Source organism: Vanellus vanellus (genome assembly GCF_965231255.1).
Source record: "Vanellus vanellus genome assembly, chromosome: 1".
Classification (NCBI taxonomy): domain Eukaryota; kingdom Metazoa; phylum Chordata; class Aves; order Charadriiformes; family Charadriidae; genus Vanellus; species Vanellus vanellus.
Window position 1 is genome coordinate 76,960,661 of NC_138905.1, and position 26,263 is coordinate 76,986,923.

Here is a 26,263-nt window from a genome sequence, read left to right on the forward strand (position 1 = left end):
TGCAAAATACTGCATATAATTTTCACAACCTTGCTTGCTAAATGTAAAAGCCTAACTAACCAATGCAGTGCTGGAAATATGTAAAGAAAACAAAACAAAAATTGTAAAATGTACAGAGACACCTTACTGCACAAGGTAAGGGCTTACATTTAAATGATAGCAAGCTTCCCTTGTTCCAAGCACAAAAAGGATAAAAGCTAGTACAAAGGGAGGAGACGTGGAAGATCTTGCAAGTCCTCTGTGCAAAAGAGAATCAACCAATGTGATGCTGCTGGATCAGCACATGCTCACATCTACTCTTGGTGCCCCTCAGGGGTACTGGAGCAGTCTGCAGTGAGCAAAGGGGTTTCCCGCCCTACGTAACTGTAAATGTGCTTCACTGATATTTTCCTTGGTAGCAAAACCACAGACAGCAAAGAAATCGAGGCAACCAAAACTGGATGCCAATTGGATCACATGATGGTACAACAGGAATTGTACACAAGGTCAACTTATATGAAGCCAAACAAGCATCAGCAACCAGTTCCCGCAATCCTCTACTCTTCAAATTGTGACAGCAGGTACTTAGAAGTCCCTGACTGCTGGCAAATTCTTCCTAATAGGACAAAAGGTACACTGTTGAGTGATACTCTTACAGGACATCGCCAGATCTTAGTGACAGTTCAAGTAGTGATAATAAATGGCAAGAAATAAGCTGTAGCAATTCTTTAAGGGCCTGCATTTAGCAATGTCAGAGAATGAACCGTTACGCTCTCAGTTCACACTGAAAGCAATTAGAATTGCTTTTATGTAATTACATTAGAACCATGTAATTCTCATATTCTGACATCTGCAGAAGGTCTCAAACCTCCAGGCCTAAACCTTAGTATAACCGGAATAAACAACTGTCTTAGCTGGAGGGGCCCAGTATAGCTCTAATGCAATGCTGGATAGACACTCCATGGGGTAAGAAGTCTTAAAAGCAAGCCACAGCACAGGGCCAGAGGATACCAGCCAGTTTCTACAAAAAAATAAACAGAATGTCGGGAGAAACGATATGGCAGTTTTTATAGCTCTTGATTCCCAAATCACTGTGCAGAATGTGGCCATAGATGTGATGGCATCTCACTGGAGTTATCCAGAAAAACAAAACAAAACAAAACAAAACCACATTATACAGACTCTGTCTGTTATTTGCAACAGAGAGAACCAATGAAGGCCGTGAGTTATGGCCACAAACAGAACATCACATAGCCAGTCATGGCAACATCATTAAGCTTCAATTCAGCTTCAGTCTCCCTCAATACAATAAGCGGTAGTCTAAGATTATTGGAAAATGGTCAGTAATGCTATTGCACTTGGACAGAGAAGGAAATTTGTGGAATGAATTAAGATAGAGCTGTAACAGCTTCCCAAAAACCAGGCATGCTCAATTTCAGTTAAGGGAGCTTGCTCAATAGCTTTATCAATTGCGAAAAACCACTGGCAGGAGCTGTTGTTTTCTCAGACAGTAATCCTCTGACAGGATTAGCTTGCACCCAGTGACTGTCCAATTTGAGAATGGTGGCATATGAATTCATAACAGAGAGGCGTTCTTCTAACATTACCAGTGCTGTTAGCTGCAGCCACCATGGAAGTTCCTTGCTGAGCAAGCTCAGAGATGGTGCAGTGGTTCACCAGAACAGCGCATGCCAGCACTAAGCCCTGAGCCAACCTTAGCAGCAAGAAAAGACCAAGTTTAGATAGAAGTATTGCCACTAAGATGACTCTGAACCCCACTGATGGCTGCCCGACACCCATACCCAGTGCAGAGAAGGCTCACTATCAAAGATATTGAGCCACCAAGGGGGGGGACTGTAGCCCAGAGCCCAGTGCTGTGCTTCCAAGCTCTCCTTTCCCCCAGGAATTAAGACTTCTGACAGGAGGACTAAGAAGAATTACTAGACTTGAGGTTTCTTATCAGACCACTGCTGAGGTGCAGGGCAAGGAAACAGCTTGTTATTTGATCATCCTCACCTGAAATCACAAAGAATTAGAACTTCCTCAGCTTCACTGCTTGGGGTTCTCTCCAACTACTCTTATGTACAAGAGAGCTGTTGCAGGGAATAGTCAATATGGGACTCGGGGCACTGTATTGTTTGGCAGCTTTTGAAAAACAGCAGGTAAACTGCCATTGTGAATCGGTACAGATACACTATGGATTGATGGACTGACCAGTAAAAGCAGTTCGTAGTAGTCACAAGGCTAACGTACCACCAGAGAAGAGATCTATCTCCTTTTATCCTAAAACCAATTGTACCGTTACCTTAACGAGTGCATGGCAAGGTAGAGCGTATCGTGCTGTCTGCTACGCACCACCTGACTCACTGCCAGGAGTGAGTGAGCCAAGCAACGCGCTTGTTAGTGCCTGTGGCACAGACAAACAACTGCTCACAGCATGCACAGAAGCGTGCAGCAGGAGTTCAAGAGAAAAAGAAACAAGCTGGCACCAGCCGGCGACCTGGCTGTTAGCAGCAGCCTCGCAAAACGCCAAGGGTAAGAAAGCAAGGCAGAGCTCAGTTTCAGACTCGCCCTGGAGCTTTCTGTGCCTTGTTCTTTTTGTGTCCTTCTGGACTTACGGGACTGCTTGGGGTTACTGGAAATGGATCAAAACCATAGCTCTGCAGTTCAAGTCCAATCCCTAGTTGTGAGTATTAGCATGAGCTTTTAAGGGCAGGTATCACATCCTGACCCTCCCCACCAGCACCTCCAGCCCCCTCCATGCCATCCCCTGCCCGCTCCACACCAGCACAGCCCCTTCCTCCTCGCTCTCCTCCTCTCCATGACAGCCCTGGCTGGCCATGGCCCTCCCATGGCCCAGCCACGGCCCTCCCATGGCCCCACCATGGCCAGGCAGGCTGCAGGAGCCAGCCGGCCCACAGGTGAGATTGCTCTGCCTTTTTCCTGTTCCCTCATCAGTTGTGGCCACCATGCTGGTGCTGACTTACCTCCATCATCCTTCCCATCATGCCCAGACAACTTTGTAACATAGGGTCACCCAAAAGGCCACAGCCAGCTGTGCCAGAGGCCAGGATACGGAAACCCAAGTCGGAACTTTTTATTCTTAGGCACCTTCTACAAACAGTACCAGTCTGAAGCCCTCAGGTCTCCTCTCTTCCTCCTCAGAAAAGCCTTCCAAGTTGCTCTCATGGCTTCCTTTGACCCTGTGTTTTCTACACCTCCCTCCTCTTCTAGCCCCGACTCCTGATACAGCTGAGCTGGCGCAGGTTTGCTGAGCAGAAGCAGAAGCGCTGCTTTTTTATATTTCCCTCTTGAAAAAAGGATCACCTGTTGCACAGCTGGACCATGCAGTCTAACAGCAACCTCTCACAAAGGTTATACTTGTATTCCTTTACAGCCCAAGAAGAAATTTCCTGCCATTGTGTTTTTCTGGTGATGAAAAACCAGCATAAAGATAGTGGAAGGTTTATCCTGTTGCCTACTAATACCACCAAGGAGTAGCATGGGCTGCGAGCTGCTGAACACAGGAAAGAAACAAGCAGGTGGAAGCAACACCTAGCGAGAAGGTTTCGTGTCTAGTATGGGAAGAGGACCTGGGTGATCCAGTTGTGCTGTGAACTTAGTGAAGAAACTCACCTGCCTAAAGTGAGTAACATAGCCAAAATGTCTTTAGGTCTGCATGCTTCTGATGGGAATCTTTTAATCAAGAAATATTCCCACTGATCATGCCCTCCAGAATTCTGTCAATTGCACAATAAAACACAAGGCGATTTCGGTAAGGGGCTTTTTTTGGTACAAAAAAGAGTGGTTGTTAAAAGAAGAAGAAAAAACAACATCTAGAAAGCCACCGGCTTGTTCTGCTGACATTACATGCTTACACCACAGAGACACATCCATGTGCTGATGATACTCCTAATAGGTTGGCTCCCTCTGGGAGCAGAGTTGCCCACATGTATAGCCGGTAAGTGCAGCGGGATTTTCTATACTGTGAAGGAACAGCAAATGCAAAGGAATGGCAGAGAAAAAGAAATCCAGACATACGTCAAGGTGTCATACCATTAGTGGTTGAGCATTTTCCCATATCAGAACAATGGCAAGACACCCTGTAAAGAACTCGGTGTTCTCAATACTTGTCGCATTTCCCCACACTGGTAAAAGAGCTGCTTTTTGGCCATTGCTTTTCGCGAAGAGGACCAGAACAGTCAGCCTATCACGGTGGAATGTGCAACAGCAGCAAAGATCATTTGAAATAAAGTGCCATTGAAAAGCAAGAAAAACATTACACTGAGCCACGCAGGGACTGAAAATGTTTTCTGTTTCTTAAAGCAATTTTCACATACTCCCAGTCTCTCCCAAAACTTCACCAGCCGTAAGAATCTTTATCACGCGGGAAATTTGGGCCTGAGCTCCAATAAACCGTGTCCTATACCACTGGCTGCCATTTATTTACATACCTAGAAACATTACAGGGAGCAAGCGAAGGGTTCCTACAGTTGTTGAAACTACACGAGAGGCTTTTCAGGCCTGATACACAGGAGGAGCAATTGAGGGAACAGCAACAGAGCAGCAACTGATGGGCGCCGATGAACAGGTTCAGCGTTCCCTGCAGCATCAAGGGCTACTGAAGGACAACAAGAGAGTCCAAATTCAGGTTCTGGTGTATATTTGAAGCACGTGGGATCTGAGGCACATATTGGAAATGCTAGCAAATCACTGAGCTGTCACACAGAATACCTGCTCCTAGGCCAGAAACCAACTCTGTGGAAGGTGAAAGGCACTCAGGTTCCTTCAGGTTGGGGAACTTCCCTGCAGCCAAGGGCTCACAGGTCACATTGCAGGCCTGGACTGCTCTTCAGAGTCTTTCTTCATCTTTGCATATGTGGCAGGGCAGAACTGAGAATACAGCTGAGACAGGAAAGCTTGGGATGTGATCTCTAGCTTTGTCCCATGGCTCAGTTTGTTCCATACGTGCACCGCGTAGGTGTCCTTAAGGATCTTGTGAAGTTCTGAGGAGCTGATTGGTTCAAATAACTTTTTCCAGTCCTCCCAGTGAATAGGATATACGGCTTCCTGGGAAAGAGCACGCACTCCTTTGCAGTTCATGTTGTTCTCAATATTACTGACTGAGCACCACCTCTTGAAGACACGTGTTAGGAGCTGTGGGCCCTGGTGCGCCCATATCCAGCCATTGTAGTTATCCACAAAGTCCTGCATGCAAAGCTTCATGAACTCATGCTTGGGCTTAAAGGACAGAAAGGCCCCATTCAGTAGATTATGAGACTCAATACCGAGGGCATTAGTGAGGTTCTTTAAGTTCTTAAGCACAATGAAGTCTGTGTCCAAGTAGATGCCACCAAATTTCCACATGATGGTAATTCTGCAGGCATCAGACAAGACAGGTAAGAAATAAGGCTCCCAACGATGATGAGGCTGCAAGTACCACTTTGCCAGAGGCGTCCCTGAGAAAAGCTCTGGCAAGTCTAGGGGCTGGATTTCCACATTGGGGAAGCAGCTCAGCAATGAAAATGCCCAGTGGTTGGGTAATGAGGCATTCCCTTTTGCCAAACCTTTCATGAGCACCACAACCCTTGTCCCAGGATGCGCGCGGGCCGCTGACTCCACGGAGCATGTGAACAGGTAATTTGGTTTAGTTCGCTCTGAGGTCTCCACAAAAAACACATCCCCTGGTGGAAGAGGGGGCCGACCAACAATGGCGCGGGGAGAAGAAGGTAAAAAGTCTTCGCACCTGATTTCTACAGGCAAGCTGTAGAGCTGGTCCTCAGCGTCCTCTGTGATTCTCCAATAGAACATGACAGAGGCAAAGAACACAAGTGAAACCATGAGTATAAACAGAGCCCTAAGTCTGTGACTCAGCACTGCTGTGGTCAGTTTTGGCAGGCAGCTGGACATCTTGGGCAGTTGCGCTCCTGTCAGAGGCTGCTTTCCCAAGAGAACCGTTGTGATCTGAAGGGAAGGAAAGAAAAAAAAGACACTGACAGGCAAAGCAGCAGACCACGAGCCTTGGGACAGTGGCACGGCAGAACAGAACTCTCCTTCCTTCACCTCAGGGCAGCAGGCTTAAATTATGCCTTTGGGTCACTTCTGCAACAGTCTCCTCGCTTCTCTGTATTGTCACAGGGCCTTCAGGTCAATGCACAAATGAGGAGGAAGCCGCAAGCAGGATTGCGGCATTTCTCCTGCCTCCCTCTGCTCCATCTCCAAATCCAAATCCCCAGGCTCCAGAACAGAGAGCTTCAGGAAACACCAGAAGCTTTAATCTGTAACCAAACAGACAGGGAACAGGACAGAGAATCCAGCTGGCACAACGCCATTTGTCATTCACCCCTGGTTTCTGCAAAAGGGTCACATAGTAAACTCGCCATGTAGCCAGAAAATGACTTGTCAGCCGCACTGGGAAGTTTCCAAACGCAATGGCACAGAGCCACCACTCTCCACTAGGCACTGGGGCTTTGGGGGACAGAACAGAGGCACTCGATTCACCATCATCAGCTCAGGATCCCCACAACATTTTCTTCTCCTACAGAGAAATGCCAGCATGCGCTGTGGGTGATACAGGCAGTGCAAAAAAAACCACTCTGCTTTCTACATACCTATTTCCTCCTCCCTCCACACCACAGCCTGTTGAATCCTGTAAATCATTTTTAGCTTGGTAAACTGCAGAAGAGAAAGCAGGGACAGGCTTGAGGGGACAGAGTTCTTTCTCCCACGTAACAGACACAGGAAATCTGGCTCTCTACCTTCCTCTGAAACTGCAAGTCCCACTCACACAAACTGCAAATACTACTCACCTGCCCCTGCTTTCAAGACACCACAGAAGTCACTGCTCAGCTGGACAAGATTTTCAAGAGGTTGGTATCTCTGAGAGTGCCTATAAGTCTATGTTCTGGCGCTTCCTTTTGGTGAAATGAAAAGGTGAAAGGTGGAGTCTGAACACATGGCAATAACATGCAAATCAGGGAGGATGTGACACCATACATTCAGCTAACACATTGGCTGAAAGAAGGGTCATGTAACTGATGGGTCATGCGGCTGTGCTGTTAAGAACCCATCTAATCAGAAATGAAGCAGGAAAAAAAGGAAAAAAAAAAAAAACAAACAAGGAAAAGGAAAACCCTTGTTGGTACACTTTAAGCTTTATACTGTGGCAGGAAACCATTTTACTGTTTTCTACTCGTTTGCTCACGTTGTTTGGGTGACGGCCACGAGAACTGAGCTGAGAGTTTCATAGAGCTGCCTCCTCCCACCCCAAGACTTCAGGTCTGAATGCTCCTCTAAACACACACTCTTTCAAACAGTTAATTTACTCACCCATTTAGGATGAGTAAATCCCTCTTATGCCAGATACTTCATTGAATGCTTTGCCAAAGTCAGGTGTCCCTCATTTTATGATAGAGTTCCCCCTTGTCTCTGATGCTCCCCGAGGCTGCTCTTCCCCAAGAGAAATGGTCGGAGCTCTCTCAGCCTCTCTTCCTACATCACATGCTCCAGTCCCTTTCCCATCTTAGTGGCCCCTTGCTGGACCAGCTCCAGTACGTCCATGTCTTGCTTTTCCTGGGGAGCCCAGAGCCAGTACTCCAGATGTGTCTCAGAAGCACTGAGTAGTGGGGAAGGATTGCTTCCCTTGGCCTTGCAGGCAATGCTTTACATAATGCCATCCAGCAGGCTGTTGGCTGCCTTTGCTAAAAGGGCACACTGCTGGCTCCTGGTCAGCTTCTTGGCCACAGGACCGCCAGCTCCTTTTCTGCCAAGATGCTTTCCAGGTGGTCAGCCCATGTACTTTTCTCCTCTCCTCAAGTCTATCGCTGCATTGGCTCTGCCCAGCTTTGCGAGAAGCCACAGTCGGCTTATGTCCCCTACCTTTAAAACTCTGTGGTATAGGCACCTGTGTTCCCATCACAGGCAGTGAAGCCTGCAGTCCCTCACCTGCTTGTGCAAGCTGCGTTAGGGTTAGATGAATGACCAGGCCTAATCCCTGGGCTAGATCCCCAGTGACAAGGATAGGATGTCACTGGGGACACTGCTGCTACTCCTGGACCTGGGCACTCGTCCTTCTGCCAGTGTGGACATGTCTGCCCCTGTTCTTCCACAATGTGTTCAATACTCCAGTGAAAGGAAGGTAGTGCTTTTCCTGCTCATACCAATGCAGAAACAGGCAGAGGCTGAGACCCTCTGTGAGCGTGACATGGACTGCTTAGGTACTCACCTGCCACAAGAATTTCTTCAGCACAGCACGAAACCTGCTAATGCATATTTTCTGACGAGACACGATTTGCAAAATACTGCATATAATTTTCACAACCTTGCTTGCTAAATGTAAAAGCCTAGCTAACCAATGCAGTGCTGGAAATATGTAAAGAAAACAAAACAAAAATTGTAAAATGTACAGAGACACCTTACTGCACAAGGTAAGGGCTTACATTTAAATGATAGCAAGCTTCCCTTGTTCCAAGCACAAAAGGGATAAAAGCTAGTACAAAGGGAGGAGACGTGGAAGATCTTGCAAGTCCTCTGTGCAAAAGAGAATCAACCAATGTGATGCTGCTGGATCAGCACATGCTCACATCTACTCTTGGTGCCCCTCAGGGGTACTGGAGCAGCCTGCAGTGAGCAAAGGGGTTTCCCGCCCTACATAACTGTAAATGTGCTTCACTGATATTTTCCTTGGTAGCAAAACCACAGACAGCAAAGAAATCGAGGCAACCAAAACTGGATGCCAATTGGATCACATGATCACATGATGGTACAACAGGAATTGTACACAAGGTCAACTTATATGAAGCCAAACAAGCATCAGCAACCAGTTCCCGCAATCCTCTACTCTTCAAATTGTGACAGCAGGTACTTAGAAGTCCCTGACTGCTGGCAAATCCTTCCTAATAGGACAAAAGGTACACTGTTGAGTGATACTCTTACAGGACATTGCCAGATCTTAGTGACAGTTCAAGTAGTGATAATAAATGGCAAGAAATAAGCTGTAGCACCAAGGGGAGGGACTGTACCCCTGAGCCCAGTGCTGTGCCACCAAGCTCTCCTTTCCCCCAGGAATTAAGATTTCTGACAGGAGGACTAAGAAGAAATACTAGACTAAACTGAATTCAGAATCACTGAATGGTAGGGGGTGGAAGGGACCTTCAGAGATCATCTAGTTCAACCCCCTTGCCAAAGCAGGGTCACCTATAGCAGGCTGGATAGGAATGCATACAGGTGTGTTTTGAATGTCTCCAGAAAAGGAGATTCCACATCCTCTATGGGCAGCCTGTTCCAGTGCTCTACCACCCTCAAAGTGAAGAAGGCTTTCCTCATGTTGAGACAGCATTTTCTGTGTTCCAGTTTGTGCCCATTTCCCCTTGTCCTGTCACTGGACACCACTGAAAAGTGTCTGGCCCCATCCTCTTGACACTCACCATTTAAATATTTATAAGCATTGATGTGATCCCCTCTCAGTCTTCTCTTCTCCAAGCTAAACAGACACAGGTGTCAGCTTTTCCTCGTAGGAGAGATGCTCCAGTCCCTTGACCATCTTTGTAGCCTTCTGCTGGACTCTCTCCAGTAGTTCCCTGTCTTTCTTGAACTGGGGAGCCCAGAACTGGACACAGTACTCCAGATTCAGCCTCACAGGGCAGAGTAGAGGGGGAGGATGACCCCCCCCCGACCTGCTCGCTGCGCTCTTTTTAATGCGTCCCAGAATACCATTGGCCTTCTTGACCACAAGGGCACATTGCTGGCTCATGGTCATCCTGTTGTCCACCAGAAGTCACAGGTCTCTCTCTGCATAGCTGCTTTCCAGCAGGTAAACCCCTAACCTGTACCTGGGCATGGGGTTATTCATCCTTCGGTGCAGGACCCTATGCTTGCCCTTATTGAACTTCATTAGGCTCCTCTCCACCCAACACTCTGGCCTGCCCAGGTCTCGCTGTATGGCAGCACAGCCTTCTGGTGTGTCAGCCACTCCTCCCAGTTTTGTGTCATCAGCAAACTTGCTGAGGGTACACTCTGTCCCCTTGTCCAGGTTGTTGATGAATATGTTGAACAAGACTGGACCCAGTACTGACTCCTGGGGAACACCGCTAGTTACAGGCCTCCAATTGGACTATGCCACTGATCACAACCCTTTGAGCTCTGCCATTCAGCCAGTTCTCAATCCACCTCACTGTCCACTCATCTAACCCGTACTTCCCAAGCTTACCTATGAGGTTGTTATGTAAGACAGTGTCAAAAGCCTTCCTGAAGTTGGGGTAGACAACATCCACTGCTCTCTGCTCACCTACCCAGCCAGTCATGCCATCATAGAAGGCTATCAGATTGGTCAAGCATGATTTCCGCTTGGTGAATCCATGTTGACCACTCCCAATAATCTTCTTTTCCTCTACATGCTTAGAGATGACATCCAGGATGAGCTGTTCCATCACCTTTCCAGGGATGGAGGTGAGGCTGACTGGCCTGCAGTTTCCCAGATCCTCCTTCTTGCCCCTTTTGAAGGCTGGCATGACATTAACTTTCCTCTAGTCTTCAGGCACCTCTGCTGTCCTCCATGATCTTTCAAAGATGATGGAGAGTGGCTTCACAATAACATCTGACAGCTCCCTCAGCACTCATGGGTGCATCCCATCAGGGCCCATGGATTTCTGGGTGTCAGGTTTGCCTAAATGATCTCTAACCTGATCCTCCTCGATCAAGGGAGAGTCTTCCTTTCTCCAGGCTCTCTCTTACCTCCAGGGTCTTGGATTCCTGAGGGCCGGCCTTAGCAGTAAAGACTGAAGTAAAGAGGTCATTCAGTAACTCCGCCTTCTCTGCACCCTCCATCACCAGGGAAACCATTTCATTCAGCAGCAGGCCCACATTTTCCCTAGTCTTTCTTTTACTACTGATATACTTGAAGAAGCCCTTCTTATTGTCCTTGATGTCCCTTGCCAGGTTTAATTCCAAGTGGGCCTTAACCTTCCTTGTTGCATCCCTGCATACTCTGTCGATATTCCTATACTCCTCCCAAGTGGCCAGAACCTTTTTCCACATTCTGTGAGCTTCCTTCTTCCATCTGAGTTCATCCAGAAGCTCCTTGCTCATCCATGCAGACTTCCTGCCTCCTGATTTCTTGCTCCTAGGGATGCACCGATCTTGAGCTTGGAGGAAGTAGTACTTGAACATTAACCACCTCTCTTGTACCCCCCTTCCTTCTAGAGCCTTAACCCATGGGATTCCTCCAAGTAGGTAGTTGAAGAGGCCAAAGTTTGCTCTCCTGAAGTCCAGAAGAAGAATTACTAGACTTGAGGTTTCTTATCAGACCACTGCTGAGGTGCAGGGCAAGGAAACAGCTTGTTATTTGATCATCCTCACCTGAAATCACAAAGAATTAGAACTTCCTCAGCTTCACTGCTTGGGGTTCTCTCCAACTACTCTTATGTACAAGAGAGCTGTTGCAGGGAATAGTCAATATGGGACTCGGGGCACTGTATTGTTTGGCAGCTTTTGAAAAACAGCAGGTAAACTGCCATTGTGAATCGGTACAGATACACTATGGATTGATGGACTGACCAGTAAAAGCAGTTCGTAGTAGTCACAAGGCTAACGTACCACCAGAGAAGAGATCTATCTCCTTTTATCCTAAAACCAATTGTACCGTTACCTTAACGAGTGCATGGCAAGGTAGAGCGTATCGTGCTGTCTGCTACGCACCACCTGACTCACTGCCAGGAGTGAGTGAGCCAAGCAACGCGCTTGTTAGTGCCTGTGGCACAGACAAACAACTGCTCACAGCATGCACAGAAGCGTGCAGCAGGAGTTCAAGAGAAAAAGAAACAAGCTGGCACCAGCCGGCGACCTGGCTGTTAGCAGCAGCCTCGCAAAACGCCAAGGGTAAGAAAGCAAGGCAGAGCTCAGTTTCAGACTCGCCCTGGAGCTTTCTGTGCCTTGTTCTTTTTGTGTCCTTCTGGACTTACGGGACTGCTTGGGGTTACTGGAAATGGATCAAAACCATAGCTCTGCAGTTCAAGTCCAATCCCTAGTTGTGAGCATTAGCTTTCACCTGGGCTTTAAAATTTCCTAGGAACCATTCTGAGCCCTCCTTTGGGTGATGACCCATCTGACATCATAGCATCCCACTCCAAAAATGGCACAAGAGCTAAGCCAAAACTCCCATTGTCCAGCATGGGACTAGCCTTTCATGTCAACTGTTAGGTGCCAACCCAAGTACATAGCCAGCTCAGCTCCTCACTTCCCCAGTAGAAGGATGACATGTAGTTTATGCAGGCTTAGCTGGTGCCCTTGTCCTCAACTTCAGAGCTGCTCACTCTAGATTTTATTCTCGTCTTGGCTCAGCTCTGGCAATACCAGGTTCTTTCTATGCCATCCCCTGTCTATGGGGAGCAGCTGGAAGCAGCAATTCCCAGCATCACAAACAGCCAGAGAGTAGTACATCGAGTGTGGTGTTGCTGAACTAACTCAGGAACCATGTGCGAAGGGAGGGATGGAAGGATCACATCAGATGGACAGATGAAGCAGGGATGACTTGCTCCAGCACTGCTGTAGGATCCTTCAGATCCCACAATGAAGTGGCCATAAAGCAACACGCCAATAAATCACTCTGCTGAGCATCTTGTCCATAAAGGGACTGGTGCATAGAGTCCTCTGCCCAAAAGGTCTGGGCCTGCCTGCAGTTTGGATCATACTCTGTAGTACTAGAAGGTGAAAACTGATGGGCCCATGAGGTACTAGGTAGGAAAGACCTGGAGAAAAGGTCTGCAGGCAACCATCTCTCATTGTTAAAAGAATCCAAAACATATTCTGGTGTGCGCAAGCTCTTTTCTTCATCTCCTGTAAAGACATTATGGAGATAAGGATTACTGCAAGGCAGAGAGGCTGCATTTCACTCAGCACTGATGCCAGCACAGCTATACAGATCCTGTCTTTGCAGAGGAGAGTAATGCCTTTCCAAGAAAATACCACAAGCTGAAAAAAGATCAAACATGATTAAAATACAAGAGAAAAAAAAAAATCAAACATAAAGCCAGAATCAATCGGCATTTCCCACAGTTGATCCGTAGGAGTTGCAATTGCCTTTATGATGTGCCATATTTCCCTATAATGCAGGTAGGGGCCAGGGATCCCTGAGAGACCAGAGATCTCTGGCCAAGAGCTGCTCAGCCTCAGAGCACGGGGACAATCACCAGCCACTAGAAAAACCACCAAGGAAACACCCTCTAATCACCGACCCCAGAAACTGCCTAAATTTCATCACAACAAATGGACAGGATTTGGCCATGTTAACAGAATACACCAGGACAGCTCTTGTCGACACAGCTGCAGCTGTGCTGCTCTAAATAACCCAAGCAAAGGGCTGGGGAGGCAGGAGGAGCGAGGGACACAAGCCAACAGGAACACAAGGTGCCTCTCCCAGAGACAGGTTAGTACTACACAGCTCAGAAACAGGGGGAACACAGCACAGCCCACCACAAATCCACTCTGTTCTCCTGGCACTGCCCAGAAGGGGGGGACACTGCCCGTGGCCACACAGAGCCCTCTGGAAGGTTCCACCATGGCAGCACCACAACCTCAGGTGCAGCGGTGGGGCACTGCCTTGGCACACGCCCAGGCCTGTGTGGTTCCGACAGCAGCAGGAGGGAGGGCCTGGCCTGGCCTGGCCTGGCCTGCCCAGCCCAGCCCAGCCCCATTTTTTGCCATTTAGAGAAAGCCGAGGAGGAAGAAAAGCTCAAGGAGGGTGCAGCAAGCAGCTGTCCTCTACAAGGGAAGATGGCGGTGGGGCCCCTGTTGCAACACGAGTGCCCAACGCAGCACCTCTCCAGTGGAAGGTAACTCCAGAGGGCATGTATCATGTCCTGACCCTCCCCACCAGCACCTCCAGCCCCCTCCATGCCATCCCCTGCCCCGCTCCACACCAGCACAGCCCCTTCCTCCTCACTCTCCTCCTCTCCATGACAGCCCTGGCTGGCCATGGCCCTCCCATGGCCCAGCCACGGCCCTCCCATGGCCCCACCATGGCCAGGCAGACTGCAGGAGCCAGCCGGCCCACAGGTGAGACTGCTCTGCCTTTTTCCTGTTCCCTCATCAGTTGTGGCCACCATGCTGGTGCTGACTTACCTCCATCATCCTTCCCATCATGCCCAGACAACTTTGTAACATAGGGTCACCCAAAAGGCCACAGCCAGCTGTGCCAGAGGCCAGGATACGGAAACCCAAGTCGGAACTTTTTATTCTTAGGCACCTTCTACAAACAGTACCAGTCTGAGGCCCTCAGGTCTCCTCTCTTCCTCCTCAGAAAAGCCTTCCAAGTTGCTCTCATGGCTTCCTTTGACCCTGTGTCTTCTACACCTCCCTCCTCTTCTAGCCCCGACTCCCGATACAGCTGAGCTGGCGCAGGTTTGCTGAGCAGAAGCAGAAGCGCTGCTTTTTTATTTTTCCCTCTTGAAAAAAGGATCACCTGTTGCACAGCTGGACCATGCAGTCTAACAGCAACCTCACACAAAGGTTATACTTGGATTCCTTTACAGCCCAAGAAGAAATTTCCTGCCATTGTGTTTTTCTGGTGATGAAAAACCAGCATAAAGATAGTGGAAGGTTTATCCTGTTGCCTACTAATACCACCAAGGAGTAGCATGGGCTGCGAGCTGCTGAACACAGGAAAGAAACAAGCAGGTGGAAGCAACACCTAGCGAGAAGGTTTCGTGTCTAGTATGGGAAGAGGACCTGGGTGATCCAGTTGTGCTGTGAACTTAGTGAAGAAACTCACCTGCCTAAAGTGAGTAACATAGCCAAAATGTCTTTAGGTCTGCATGCTTCTGATGGGAATCTTTTAATCAAGAAATATTCCCACTGATCATGCCCTCCAGAATTCTGTCAATTGCACAATAAAACACAAGGCGATTTCGGTAAGGGGCTTTTTTTGGTACAAAAAAGAGTGGTTGTTAAAAGAAGAAGAAAAAACAACATCTAGAAAGCCACCGGCTTGTTCTGCTGACATTACATGCTTACACCACAGAGACACATCCATGTGCTGATGATACTCCTAATAGGTTGGCTCCCTCTGGGAGCAGAGTTGCCCACATGTATAGCCGGTAAGTGCAGCGGGATTTTCTATACTGTGAAGGAACAGCAAATGCAAAGGAATGGCAGAGAAAAAGAAATCCAGACATACGTCAAGGTGTCATACCATTAGTGGTTGAGCATTTTCCCATATCAGAACAATGGCAAGACACCCTGTAAAGAACTCGGTGTTTCACTGTGGTACCACTGCTATCCAGTCTGAAGTGAGAGTTACAAGAAATGCATGACAAGCTGCGTGTTTGAGTATGCTGCATCTTTGTGCAGCCTGGCATTTGATGGAAATACTTCTACGCAAGGACCCTTCCATATCAAGCAAATACAGAAGATTAAGAGAAGTTGTACAACCACACTCCAGGCAAAGATGACAGGACCATTTCTTGGAATTCACATACAAGTACCTACTGGAGTGAATGATTAAGTTATAAAACGTATGATTCGGACACACAGAACAGGGCTTGGTGTAAATTAAATTTGAGTTGCATTACTGGGGGTTGCTTATTATTTTACCTATGTAACAGTAAGAGACAAAGAAACCACAAGGAAACACCCTCTAAGCACTGACAGCCTGCCAACCCTTTTACCACCAGTGCTATCTTAAATGTGTTACTCAGGTGTGTTGCAGACATGTAATGCAGAGAAAGACACTTCTACTTCCAAGCAGTGACGTGGCAGGAGAGGATTGTTCTCAATACTTGTCGCATTTCCCCACACTGGTAAAAGAGCTGCTTTTTGGCCATTGCTTTTCGTGAAGAGGACCAGAACAGTCAGCCTATCACGGTGGAATGTGCAACAGCAGCAAAGATCATTTGAAATAAAGTGCCATTGGAAAGCAAGAAAAACATTACACTGAGCCACGCAGGGATTGAAAATGTTTTCTGTTTCTTAAAGCAATTTTCACATACTCCCAGTCTCTCCCAAAACTTCACCAGCCATAAGAATCTTTATCACCCGGGAAATTTGGGCCTGAGCTCCAATAAACCGTGTCCTATACCACTGGCTGCCATTTATTTACATACCTAGAAACATTACAGGGAGCAAGCGGAGGGTTCCTACAGTTGTTGAAACTACACGAGAGACTTTTCAGGCCTGATACACAGGAGGAGCAATTGAGGGAACAGCAACAGAGCAGCAACTGATGGGCGCCGATGAACAGGTTCAGCGTTCCCTGCAGCATCAAGGGCTACTGAAGGACAACAAGAGAGTCCAAATTCAGGTTCTGGTGTATATTTGAAGCACGTGGGATCTGAGGCACATATTGGAAATGCTAGCAAATCACTGAGCTGTCACACAGAATACCTGCTCCTAGGCCAGAAACCAACTCTGTGGAAGGTGAAAGGCACTCAGGTTCCTTCAGGTTGGGGAACTTCCCTGCAGCCAAGGGCTCACAGGTCACATTGCAGGCCTTGACTGCTCTTCAGAGTCTTTCTTCATCTTTGCATATGTGGCAGGGCAGAACTGAGAATACAGCTGAGACAGGAAAGCTTGGGATGTGATCTCTAGCTTTGTCCCATGGCTCAGTTTGTTCCATACGTGCAACGCGTAGGTGTCCTTAAGGATCCTGCGAAGCTTTGTGGAGCTGATTGGTTCAAATAACTTTTTCCAGGCACTCCAGTGAATAGGATATACGGCTTCCTGGGAAAGAGCACGCACTCCTTTGCAGTTCATGTTGTTCTCAATATTACTGACTGAGCACCACCTCTTGAAGACACGTGTTAGGAGCTGTGGGCCCTGGTGCGCCCATATCCAGCCATTGTAGTTATCCACAAAGTCCTGCATGCAAAGCTTCATGAACTCATGCTTGGGCTTAAAGGACAGAAAGGCCCCATTCAGTAGATTATGAGACTCAATACCGAGGGCATTAGTGAGGTTCTTTAAGTTCTTAAGCACAATGAAGTCTGTGTCCAAGTAGATGCCACCAAATTTCCACATGATGGTAATTCTGCAGGCATCAGACAAGACAGGTAAGAAATAAGGTTCCTTCTGGTGCTCAGGCTGCAAGTACCACTTCGCCAGAGGCGTCCCTGAGAAAAGCTCTGGCAAGTCTAGGGGCTGGATTTCCACATTGGGGAAGCAGCTCAGCAACGAGAATGCCCAGTGGTTGGGTAATGAGGCATTCCCTTTTGCCAAACCTTTCATGAGCACCGCAACCCTTGTCCCAGGATGCGCGCGGGCCGCTGACTCCACGGAGCATGTGAACAGGTAATTTGGTTTAGTTTGCTCTGAGGTCTCCACAAAAAACACATCCCCTGGTGGAAGAGGCGGCCCATCAGCAATGACGTGGGGAGGAGAATACTGTGCACATACGCTTTGTGTAGGCAAGCTGTAGACCTGGCCCTCAGCATCCTCTCCAGTTCTCCAATAGAACATGACCGAGGCAAAGAACACAAATGAAAAGGTCAGCAGAAACAGAGCGCCGAGCCTGTGACTCAGCACCACTCTTGTCAGTTTTGGCAGGCAGCTGGACATCCTGGGCAGTTGCGCTCCTGTCAGAGCCTGCTCTCCCAAGACAACCGTTGTGATCTGAAGGGGAGGAAAGAAGAAAAAGACACTGACAGGCAAGGCAGCAGACCACGAGCCTTGGGACAGTGGCACGGCAGAACAGAACTCTCCTTCCTTCACCTCAGGGCAGCAGGCTTAAATTATGCCTTTGGGTCACTTCTGCAACAGTCTCCTCGCTTCTCTGTATTGTCACAGGGCCTTCAGGTCAATGCACAAATGAGGAGGAAGCAGCAAGGAGGATTGCGGCATTTCTCCTGCCTCCCTCTGCTCCATCTCCAAATCCAAATCCCCAGGCTCCAGAACAGAGAGCTTCAGGAAACACCAGAAGCTTTAATCTGTAACCAAACAGACAGGGAACAGGACAGAGAATCCAGCTGGCACAACGCCATTTGTCATTCACCCCTGGTTTCTGCAAAAGGGTCACATAGTAAACTCGCCATGTAGCCAGAAAATGACTTGTCAGCCGCACTGGGAAGTTTCCAAACGCAACGGCACAGAGCCACCACTCTCCACTAGGCACTGGGGCTTTGGGGGACAGAACAGAGGCACTCGATTCACCATCATCAGCTCAGGATCCCCACAACATTTTCTTCTCCTACAGAGAAATGCCAGCATGCGCTGTGGGTGTTACAGGCAGTGCAAAAAAAACCACTCTGCTTTCTATGTACCTATTTCCTCCTCCCTCCACACCACAGCCTGTTGAATCCTGTAAATCATTTTTAGCTTGGTAAACTGCAGAAGAGAAAGCAGGGACAGGCTTGAGGGGACAGAGTTCTTTCTCCCACGTAACAGACACAGGAAATCTGGCTCTCTACCTTCCTCTGAAACTGCAAGTCCCACTCACACAAACTGCAAATACTACTCACCTGTCCCTGCTTTCAAGACACCACAAGTCACTGCTCAGCTGGACAAGATTTTCAAGAGGTTGGTATCTCTGAGAGTGCCTATAAGTCTATGGTCTGGCACTTCCTTTTGGTGAAATGAAAAGGTGAAAGGTGGAGTCTGAACACATGGCAATAACATGCAAATCAGGGAGGATGTGACACCATACATTCAGCTAACACATTGGCTGAAAGAAGGGTTATGTAACTGATGGGTCGTGCGGCTGTGCCCATCTAATCAGGAAAGAAGCAGGAAAAAAAGGAGAAAAAAAAAAACAAACAAGGAAAAGGAAAACCCTTGTTGGTACACTTTAAGCTTTATACTGTGGCAGGAAACCATTTTACTGGTTTCTACTCGTTTGCGAAGAATTCCCAGTGCTCACGTTGTTTGGGTGACGGCCACGAGAACTGAGCTGAGAGTTTCATAGAACTGCCTCCTCCCACCCCAAGACTTCAGGTCTGAATGCTCCTCTAAACACACACTCTTTCAAACAGTTAATTTACTCACCCATTTAGGATGAGTAAATCCCTCTTATGCCAGATACTTCATTGAATGACTTTGCCAAAGTCAGGTGTCCCTCATTTTATGATAGAGTTCCCCCTTGTCCTCGTGCTCAATGGCAGCTGGCCTTCCCTTACAGAAGACACATTGACGCATTCAGAAAACACCACCTTAATCCATACAGCCACTAAGTTTAGGGTTTAGTGCAGTTTCTACTCAGTTGCCTGCAACAGATGTCAGGCCGATTGCTCAGTAGCCCCTTCTCCCCTCCACAAACCCTTCCAAGCACTGCAGCACCACAGATGGACTCATAAGACTCCAACACTGGGGAAGCTCTTTGGAAAGCACCTTAAGCTATTTGCAGCCCTTTCAGCCATGAAGCTCTCCATGCCTCAGGTCAGGCCCCTTTTAGTCCCAGAATCACAGAAGGGTTGGGGTTGGAAGGCATCTCCTGAGATTGTTTGACCAATGGCCCTGCTCAAAGCAGAGTAACCTACAGCAGGGTGCTCAGGACCGCGTCCCTCTTGGGCTTTGACTTTGTCCGAGGATAGAGAAACCACAGCCTCTCTGGGCTACCCGTTCCAGTCCTTCACCACCATTGCTTTCATTCTAATTCCCCATATTTCAATTTGTGCCCACAGTGTCTCATCCCGTCACTGCATTCCACAGAGAAGAGTCTGGCTTGTCTTCTTTACCCCACCCATCTCCAATCAGGTATTTAAACACTTTCACAAGATGCTCCCCAAGCCTACTCTTCCCCGAGAGAAATGGTCAGAGCTCTCTCAGCCTCTCTTCCTACATCACATGCTCCAGTCCCTTTCCCATCTTAGTGACCCTTTGCTGGACCGGCTCCAGTACGTCCATGTCTTGCTTTTCCTGGGGAGCCCAGAGCCAGTACTCCAGATGTGTCTCAGAAGCGCTGAGTAGTGGGGAAGGATTGCTTCCCTTGGCCTTGCAGGCAATGCTCTACATAATGCCATCCAGCAGGCTGTTGGCCGCCTTTGCTAGAAGAAGTTGACCTTTGCTGGTCAACTTCCAGAGGTGTATTGTGTTATTTCCCACCAGTGTAATCTCTCAATTGAACTTCATGAAATTCCTGTTGCCTCTTTTCTCCAGTTTGTCAAGGTTACTCTGAGAGGCAGCTCAACCCCCTTGTGTATCAACCACTCCTCCCAGTTTTGCATCATCTGCAAACTTGTTGAGGTTGCAGTCCATTGCACCATCATCAAGGCCATTAAAAAAAGATCTTAAACAGTACTGGCCCCAGCAAAGATCCTCAGAGTGTACCACTAGTTGCTATCCACCTTGGCTTTGTGTCACTCATCACAATTCTTCAAGTACAGAAGGTCAGCCAGTTTCCAATCCACCTTACTGTGTTTACGTAGTCAACATTTCATCAGCACGTCTCCGAGGCTGTTACAGAGACTGTTAAAAAACTTACTAAAGTCGCAATAAATAACATCCAATGCCCTTCTGCTGTCCACTGAGCTGGTCATTTCATCATAGAAAGCTATCAGTTTAGCCAGGCATGATTTTCCCTTTGTAAATCCATGCCCGCCACTCCTAATCATCTTCTTGTCCTTAATACATTTGCAGACGACTTCCAAGAGGATTTGCTCCATCACCTTCCCAGAGTTCAAGGTGATAATGACTGGCCTGTAGTTCCCTGGATCCTCTTCCTTGCATGTCTTGAAGATAGCAAGATAGGAGTGACTTTTGCTTCCTTCCGCTTCCCCCAATCTCTATGACCTTTCAAGCATAACAAAGAATGGTCTCACAATGACATCAGCCAGCTCCTGCAGTACTTGTGTATGCATCCCATCAGGTCCCATCATCTGTTCATTCATTCAGTCCTGACATGTATTCCATGGACATGGTGATGCGGAAGAGACTGTGGCATCCATCCCCAACAAGGAGGGATTACAGTGTAGAGAAACATCCCCAAGTTCCTCTTACCTGTAGTCAGATGCAAAAATTAATTTTGATTTGCTTCAAACTGATCTCTGAAGTCCCTTTCAATCACATCTCCTACTGACCTTCCGCCTCTCTAGCAGGCTTCCTGTTCATTCTGCAGTTGGAAAAAAAAAGAAAATTAACATTGGTAGCTTTATCTTTGGGTTTTATAGCCTTATGGTGTTTTCATATTTAACTTGCCAGACTTTATGTGCGCACCTAATTTTCCCCCAGACATAGATTCCACTTTGTGAAAAGTACTTTCTTACTTCTCGTACCTCTGTCAACATACTTCAGAGCCATGGCAGCTATATTTGGCTCTGTCATTACACACAAATGTAAAGGTCAATATCTCAGCTTGAGCTGTAATGGCAGGCTATAGCCAAAGTGACTTCCTCCTGTAGTTTTCTTTTCTGGACCGTGCCGACTCATCTGAGTTTCAGGCATGGTTGCAAAGAAGATACCAGAGAGACCACAAGCCAAGTGCACACAGGGAATGGTCACAAATACTTGAGAGAGATGAACCTGAAGTACATAAGAAAGACCAGAGTGCTGGTGTTCACAAATGGCAGCTCCAAACAGAGCATGTGGAGAGCTTTGTTTTTCCTCTTCTCTCCTGCTGAGGACAAACCAGCCCTAGACACACCTCAGCTCCCACATATAAGATTAAGGCAGGTAACTGCACTTTCCCCAAGAATGGGTCTTAACCTGCTTTGCAGAACAGCCTTTCTGGACTAGACATTTTGGGAAGAGGGAGAATCATAGAATCGTAGAACAGTTTGGGTGGGAAGTGACCTTTAAAAGTCATCTAGTCCAACCTCCCCTGCAATGAGCAGGGACATCTTTAGCTAGATCATGTTGCACAGAGCCCTGTCCAACCTGACCTTGAATGTTTCCAGGGATGGGGCATCTACCACCTCTCTGGGCAACCTGTTCCAGTGTTTCACCACCCTCTTTGTAAAAAATGTCTTCCTTATATCTAGTCTAAATCTATCCTCTTTTAGTTTAAAGCCATTACCCTTTGTCCTATCACAACAGGCCCTGCTAAAAAGTTTGTCCCCATCTTTCTTATAAGCCCCCTTGAAGTATTGAAAGGCTGCAATAAGGTCTCCCCAGAGCCTTTGCTTCTCCAGGCTAAACAACCCCAACTCTCTCAGCCTGTCTTCATAGGAGAGGAGCTCCAGCTCTCTGATCATTTTATGGCCCTCCTCTGGACTCGATCCAACAGGTGTGTATCTTTCCTATGCTGAGGGCTCCAGAGCTGGATGGAGGTCTCACAAGAGTGAAGTAGAGGGGCAGAATCACCTCTCCTGACCTGCTGGCCATGCTTCTTTTGATGCAGCCCGGGATATGGTTGGCTTTCCAGGCTGCAAGCGTGCATTGTTAGCTCATGTCCAGCTTTTAATCCACCAGTACCCCCAAGTCAAATTTGGCAGGGCTACTTTCAATATGTTCATCCTCCAACCTGTATTGATACTGGGGTTTGCGCTGATCCAGGTGCAGGACCTTGCACTTGGCCTTGTTGAACCTCATGAGGTTCACACAGGCCCATGTCTCAAGCTTGTCCACGTCTATCTGGATGGCATCCCTTCCCTCAGGTGTGTCAACCACACCACTCAGCTTGGTGTCATCTACAAAATTGCTGAGGGTGCACACAATCCCACTGTCTTTGTCATTGATGAAATATTGAACAGTACTGGTCTCAATACGGACCCCTGAGGGATGCCACTTGTCGCTGATCTCCATCTGCATATTGAGCCGTTGAGCACTAGCCTCTGGATGTGACCATCTAACCAATTCCTCATCCACCAAACAGTCCCCCCATCAAATCCATATCTCTCCAATTTAGAGAGCAGGATGTTGTGGGGGACCATGCCAAAGGCCTTCCAGAAGTCCAGGCAGATAACATCCATAGCTCTTGCCTTGTCCGCTGATGTAGTCATTCCATCATAGAAGTCCACTATGTTGGTCAGGCAGGACTTGCCCTTGGTGAAGCCACGCTAGCTGTCTCAAATCACCTCCCTGTCCTCCATGTGCCTTACCATAGCTTCAAGGAGGATCTGTTGTATAATCTTCCCAGGCACAGAGGTGAGGCTGACAGGTCGGTAGTTGCCAGGGTCTCCTGTCTACCCTTTTTAAAAATGGGTACAATGTTTCCCTTTTTCCAGTCACCGGGGACTTCACCTGACTGCCATGACTATTCAAATATCATGGAGAGTGGCTTGGCAACTACATCAGCCAAGTCCCTCAGGACTCTGAGATGCATCTCATCAGGTCCCATAGATTTATGAATATTCAGGTTCCTCAGGTGGTCATGAACCTGATCTTCTCTTACAGTGGGAGGAACTTTGCTCCTCCAGTCCCTGTCTTTTAGTCCATCCACTCAAGAGGTGTGAGTAGAGAGTGTGCCAGTGAAGACTGAGGCAAAAAAGTTGTTGACTACCTCAGCCTTCTCCTTGTTTGTTGTTACCAGTTTGCCAGTCTGGCTTATCATGGGGGAAGGTTGGGGGTTGAGGGGGTACTGTTTCTTTGACCTTCCTTTTCTGGTTGAAAAGAAACAAGGAGAAGAAAAACAGGGGAAAGAAGAGCCCTACAGAGCATTACTACTTACTGCGCATCCTAGATCCCCCCAACACAAGAGCTCCTGGCATAGGAGACCTCTCAGCCAGCATAGAGCAAATAATCATCATTCAGCCTCTTCCCAGGAGACCAAGTCCAGGATTACCTTACTGATCCTTCCACTTCTCTTCTGTTGCACTGTCCAATTCTGCATCTCCAGCCCCCACCCCTGGCTTCCCTCCTCATGTACTGCACATCTGTGTACCAGCTAACCTTAGCAAGCTCAAGGACAAAGGAGACAGGGCAAGAAACAGCTACGTGTCTTCCCATCATCCTTGACTGCATAGCAGCAATGAAGAAAGCACAGGCAACTTTTTACATCTCAAGGGAAAACTGTTTCCCTGGCTCTTGACTCAAGGAGTCACAATAAAACTCCTCTGCACATGAGATACCAACAGTCCTTTCACAGCCTCTCAAAATTCCCCCCTGGGCTCCAGGGTCTTTAGATCAGGCTCTGAAATGCAGGTGGGAAAAGGAATTGCTGCAGCACAAGATTTCCACTTTTAGGTCTACAAGAGCACAGGCACTCTCACTGCTCAGGGAGGCCGTAGCTCATCACCCAGGGGAAAAGCAACACAATTTCTCATGGAGTTTCCTATTCAATAACTTCCAGACCTTCAGAGTGAGACTAAAATGAGACAGATTGCAGGTCATGAATGATGGAGTGATACCTGGTTGGATTAGGAATCAGTACCACACACTGTGCTTTCCTCTGTTCCCTCCACTCAGGTCCCAAAGATAGCATGTAGTCATGGTCCACAGAGCCTTCTTTCCACATGTGCTTATGCTCAACTTGTCTCATGTTCATCCCACACTCCTAATTTTAGTAAGTCACTTCAGGACATGATTTTAAAATGCTGTTCTGCAGTATAACTAACAGATTGCTCAGACCTACCACCAACACCTCACAGAACAAAATGGAACATCTTGGCAAAGAAAAGTAATAGTAAAAACTGTATTTATTTTTCTTTCACAAGACAAAGGGAAAAAGGCCAAAGACTGCTTTGGTTTGATTCTGTCCTTATCAAACCTTGGAACATTTACTCTACAGGGAAAAAAAAAAAAAAAAAAAACAAAGAAGAACAGCAACAACACAAAACACATATGCAAAAAGGCACTTTCCTAGAACAAACAGTGGTACATCATGCCAGATATTGATTGCAGTGGGTCCCAAACATTCCCATAATCAGTTCATGGTATTGCAACAGTACAGTCCCCTGTTATGCCTTTATGATCACCAACCACCATTTTACCATCTCTGGCAGAGGTTCCTAGCTCACTAAGATTTCTGTTGTTTAGCCCAAAGGGCCCAAAACAGAAGGAACCAGTAGAAGGGGAAACCATGCCTCACTAACCACACACTAGGCTAGGGCTGACAATTTTGCGACTGCTTCTAAAGAAAGCAGTGAAAAAACCCACAGAGTAGGGAGGGAAAACCCCATTTATACCACTTAGTGTGCTGAAGAATGCTTATACAGTCAGGAAGATCTGCTGTTTCCCCACAAAGTCTTTGTTCTTAAAGATGTTCAGTATTGGGAGAGATGCAAACATTCAAAATCCTGAATGCCTCCATGATATACCATAAAGCTGGGCAGAACAAAGGGGCAGCAATACGTACATACACATATGTGATGCCAGCCGCATTCTTCAACCCAGAGTAGCTACTTATGCACAGACCTCAAAACCTGCCCAATTCACAGGCAGGTATGTTTCAATCAAGGCAGCACTAGCCTCCAATCAACACCAAACAGCTCGGCATAAAGAAAAAAAAGAAAAAATAAATAAATAAAAAAGTGCATGCACTCCTTAAGCTCCTACAGCCATGTTCCCTGAGGGACAGGGAACTGTTTTGTGGAAGTGATGAGCAATTTGTCTTTCTTGTTTTTATCAAAGAAGAGACAAATAAACCTGAGACAGAGAAATGCACAGTCTTTTACATTTTTGACCTTGGCTGAACTGAGCAAACCTCACATTGCTTATGGTTGACCTGGGAAACAGAAGACGCCTCAGACAACTGCAGATCTAGAAATTATTTGAGTCACAGTCAGAGGACGTTCAGGAACCACCACGTGAAAGAGCTGTCACTTTGGAACCAAGTGACACTGAAGATCTGACCAACTTGTGATCATCAAAGGGACAATTGGACCACCCCACTGCTGTTCCTAGGCATAAGAAGAGGAGGTGCACTGGAGGCAGAAAAGATTTTACAGTGAGATCATAATCTCTTAGTAGTGTAGGAGAGGAGATGGCCAATGCTTATCTGCATTAAGCCTGTCGCAGTGCCAAGCTCATGTGCCTCAGCGATCTCCTTTAATGTGTGGTGGGGACCAGATATAATGATGCTGATGTTATCAATGTTATTCTTGTTTCCTCACTGCTCTTTCTCCATTATTTTCCAATGAGAACTGTAAGAGCATCAATACATCCTTCTGTCCATCAAGGCAAGGGACGAGTTTTCTCGCAGTTTGTCCAACAAACTTGCCTCTGTGGTGGGAACCCTCAAAGGCACAACAGTACCTTGCAAGAGTTACATTACCTTTCTCCACTGCAATTCAGAAAGATGCTCAGGGAGAAGAGTAAAGCTTTCCACTGCCCTTCTCAAGACCTCCCAGGAAAGATTTGTACTTCTGAACAGTGAGTTGCAGGAGTACTCCAGGCTACTTGAAGAGGTCTACCACAAATGACTCATGAATGGACTTGAACTTAGACCGTACAGGTTCCCTACCACGCTTTCTGTAACCTTGGAAATACT

The 26,263-nt window shown here is 47.4% G+C and overlaps 3 protein-coding genes across 3 annotated transcripts in view; all 3 read right to left on the bottom strand.

The window, feature by feature from the left end:
• Nucleotides 1-26,263, bottom strand: part of LOC309686254 (lactosylceramide 4-alpha-galactosyltransferase-like) — a 48,839-nt gene that overhangs the window by 6,488 nt on the left and 16,088 nt on the right. The window contains exon 2 of the mRNA XM_082498834.1: nucleotides 20,896-21,007. The gene's annotated coding sequence lies outside the window, so the exon portion shown is untranslated. The remainder of the gene's footprint in view (nucleotides 1-20,895; nucleotides 21,008-26,263) is intronic.
• LOC309686255 (lactosylceramide 4-alpha-galactosyltransferase-like) lies at nucleotides 4,349-5,889 on the bottom strand (the record flags this gene model as incomplete). Its single annotated transcript, XM_082498835.1, has 1 exon — nucleotides 4,349-5,889. The coding sequence occupies one exon, from the start codon at nucleotides 5,887-5,889 to the stop codon at nucleotides 4,807-4,809; it is 1,083 nt and encodes a 360-aa protein (XP_082354961.1). The 3' UTR covers nucleotides 4,349-4,806.
• On the bottom strand, nucleotides 16,164-17,523 carry LOC309686256 (lactosylceramide 4-alpha-galactosyltransferase-like; the record flags this gene model as incomplete). Its single annotated transcript, XM_082498836.1, has 1 exon — nucleotides 16,164-17,523. The coding sequence occupies one exon, from the start codon at nucleotides 17,521-17,523 to the stop codon at nucleotides 16,447-16,449; it is 1,077 nt and encodes a 358-aa protein (XP_082354962.1). The 3' UTR covers nucleotides 16,164-16,446.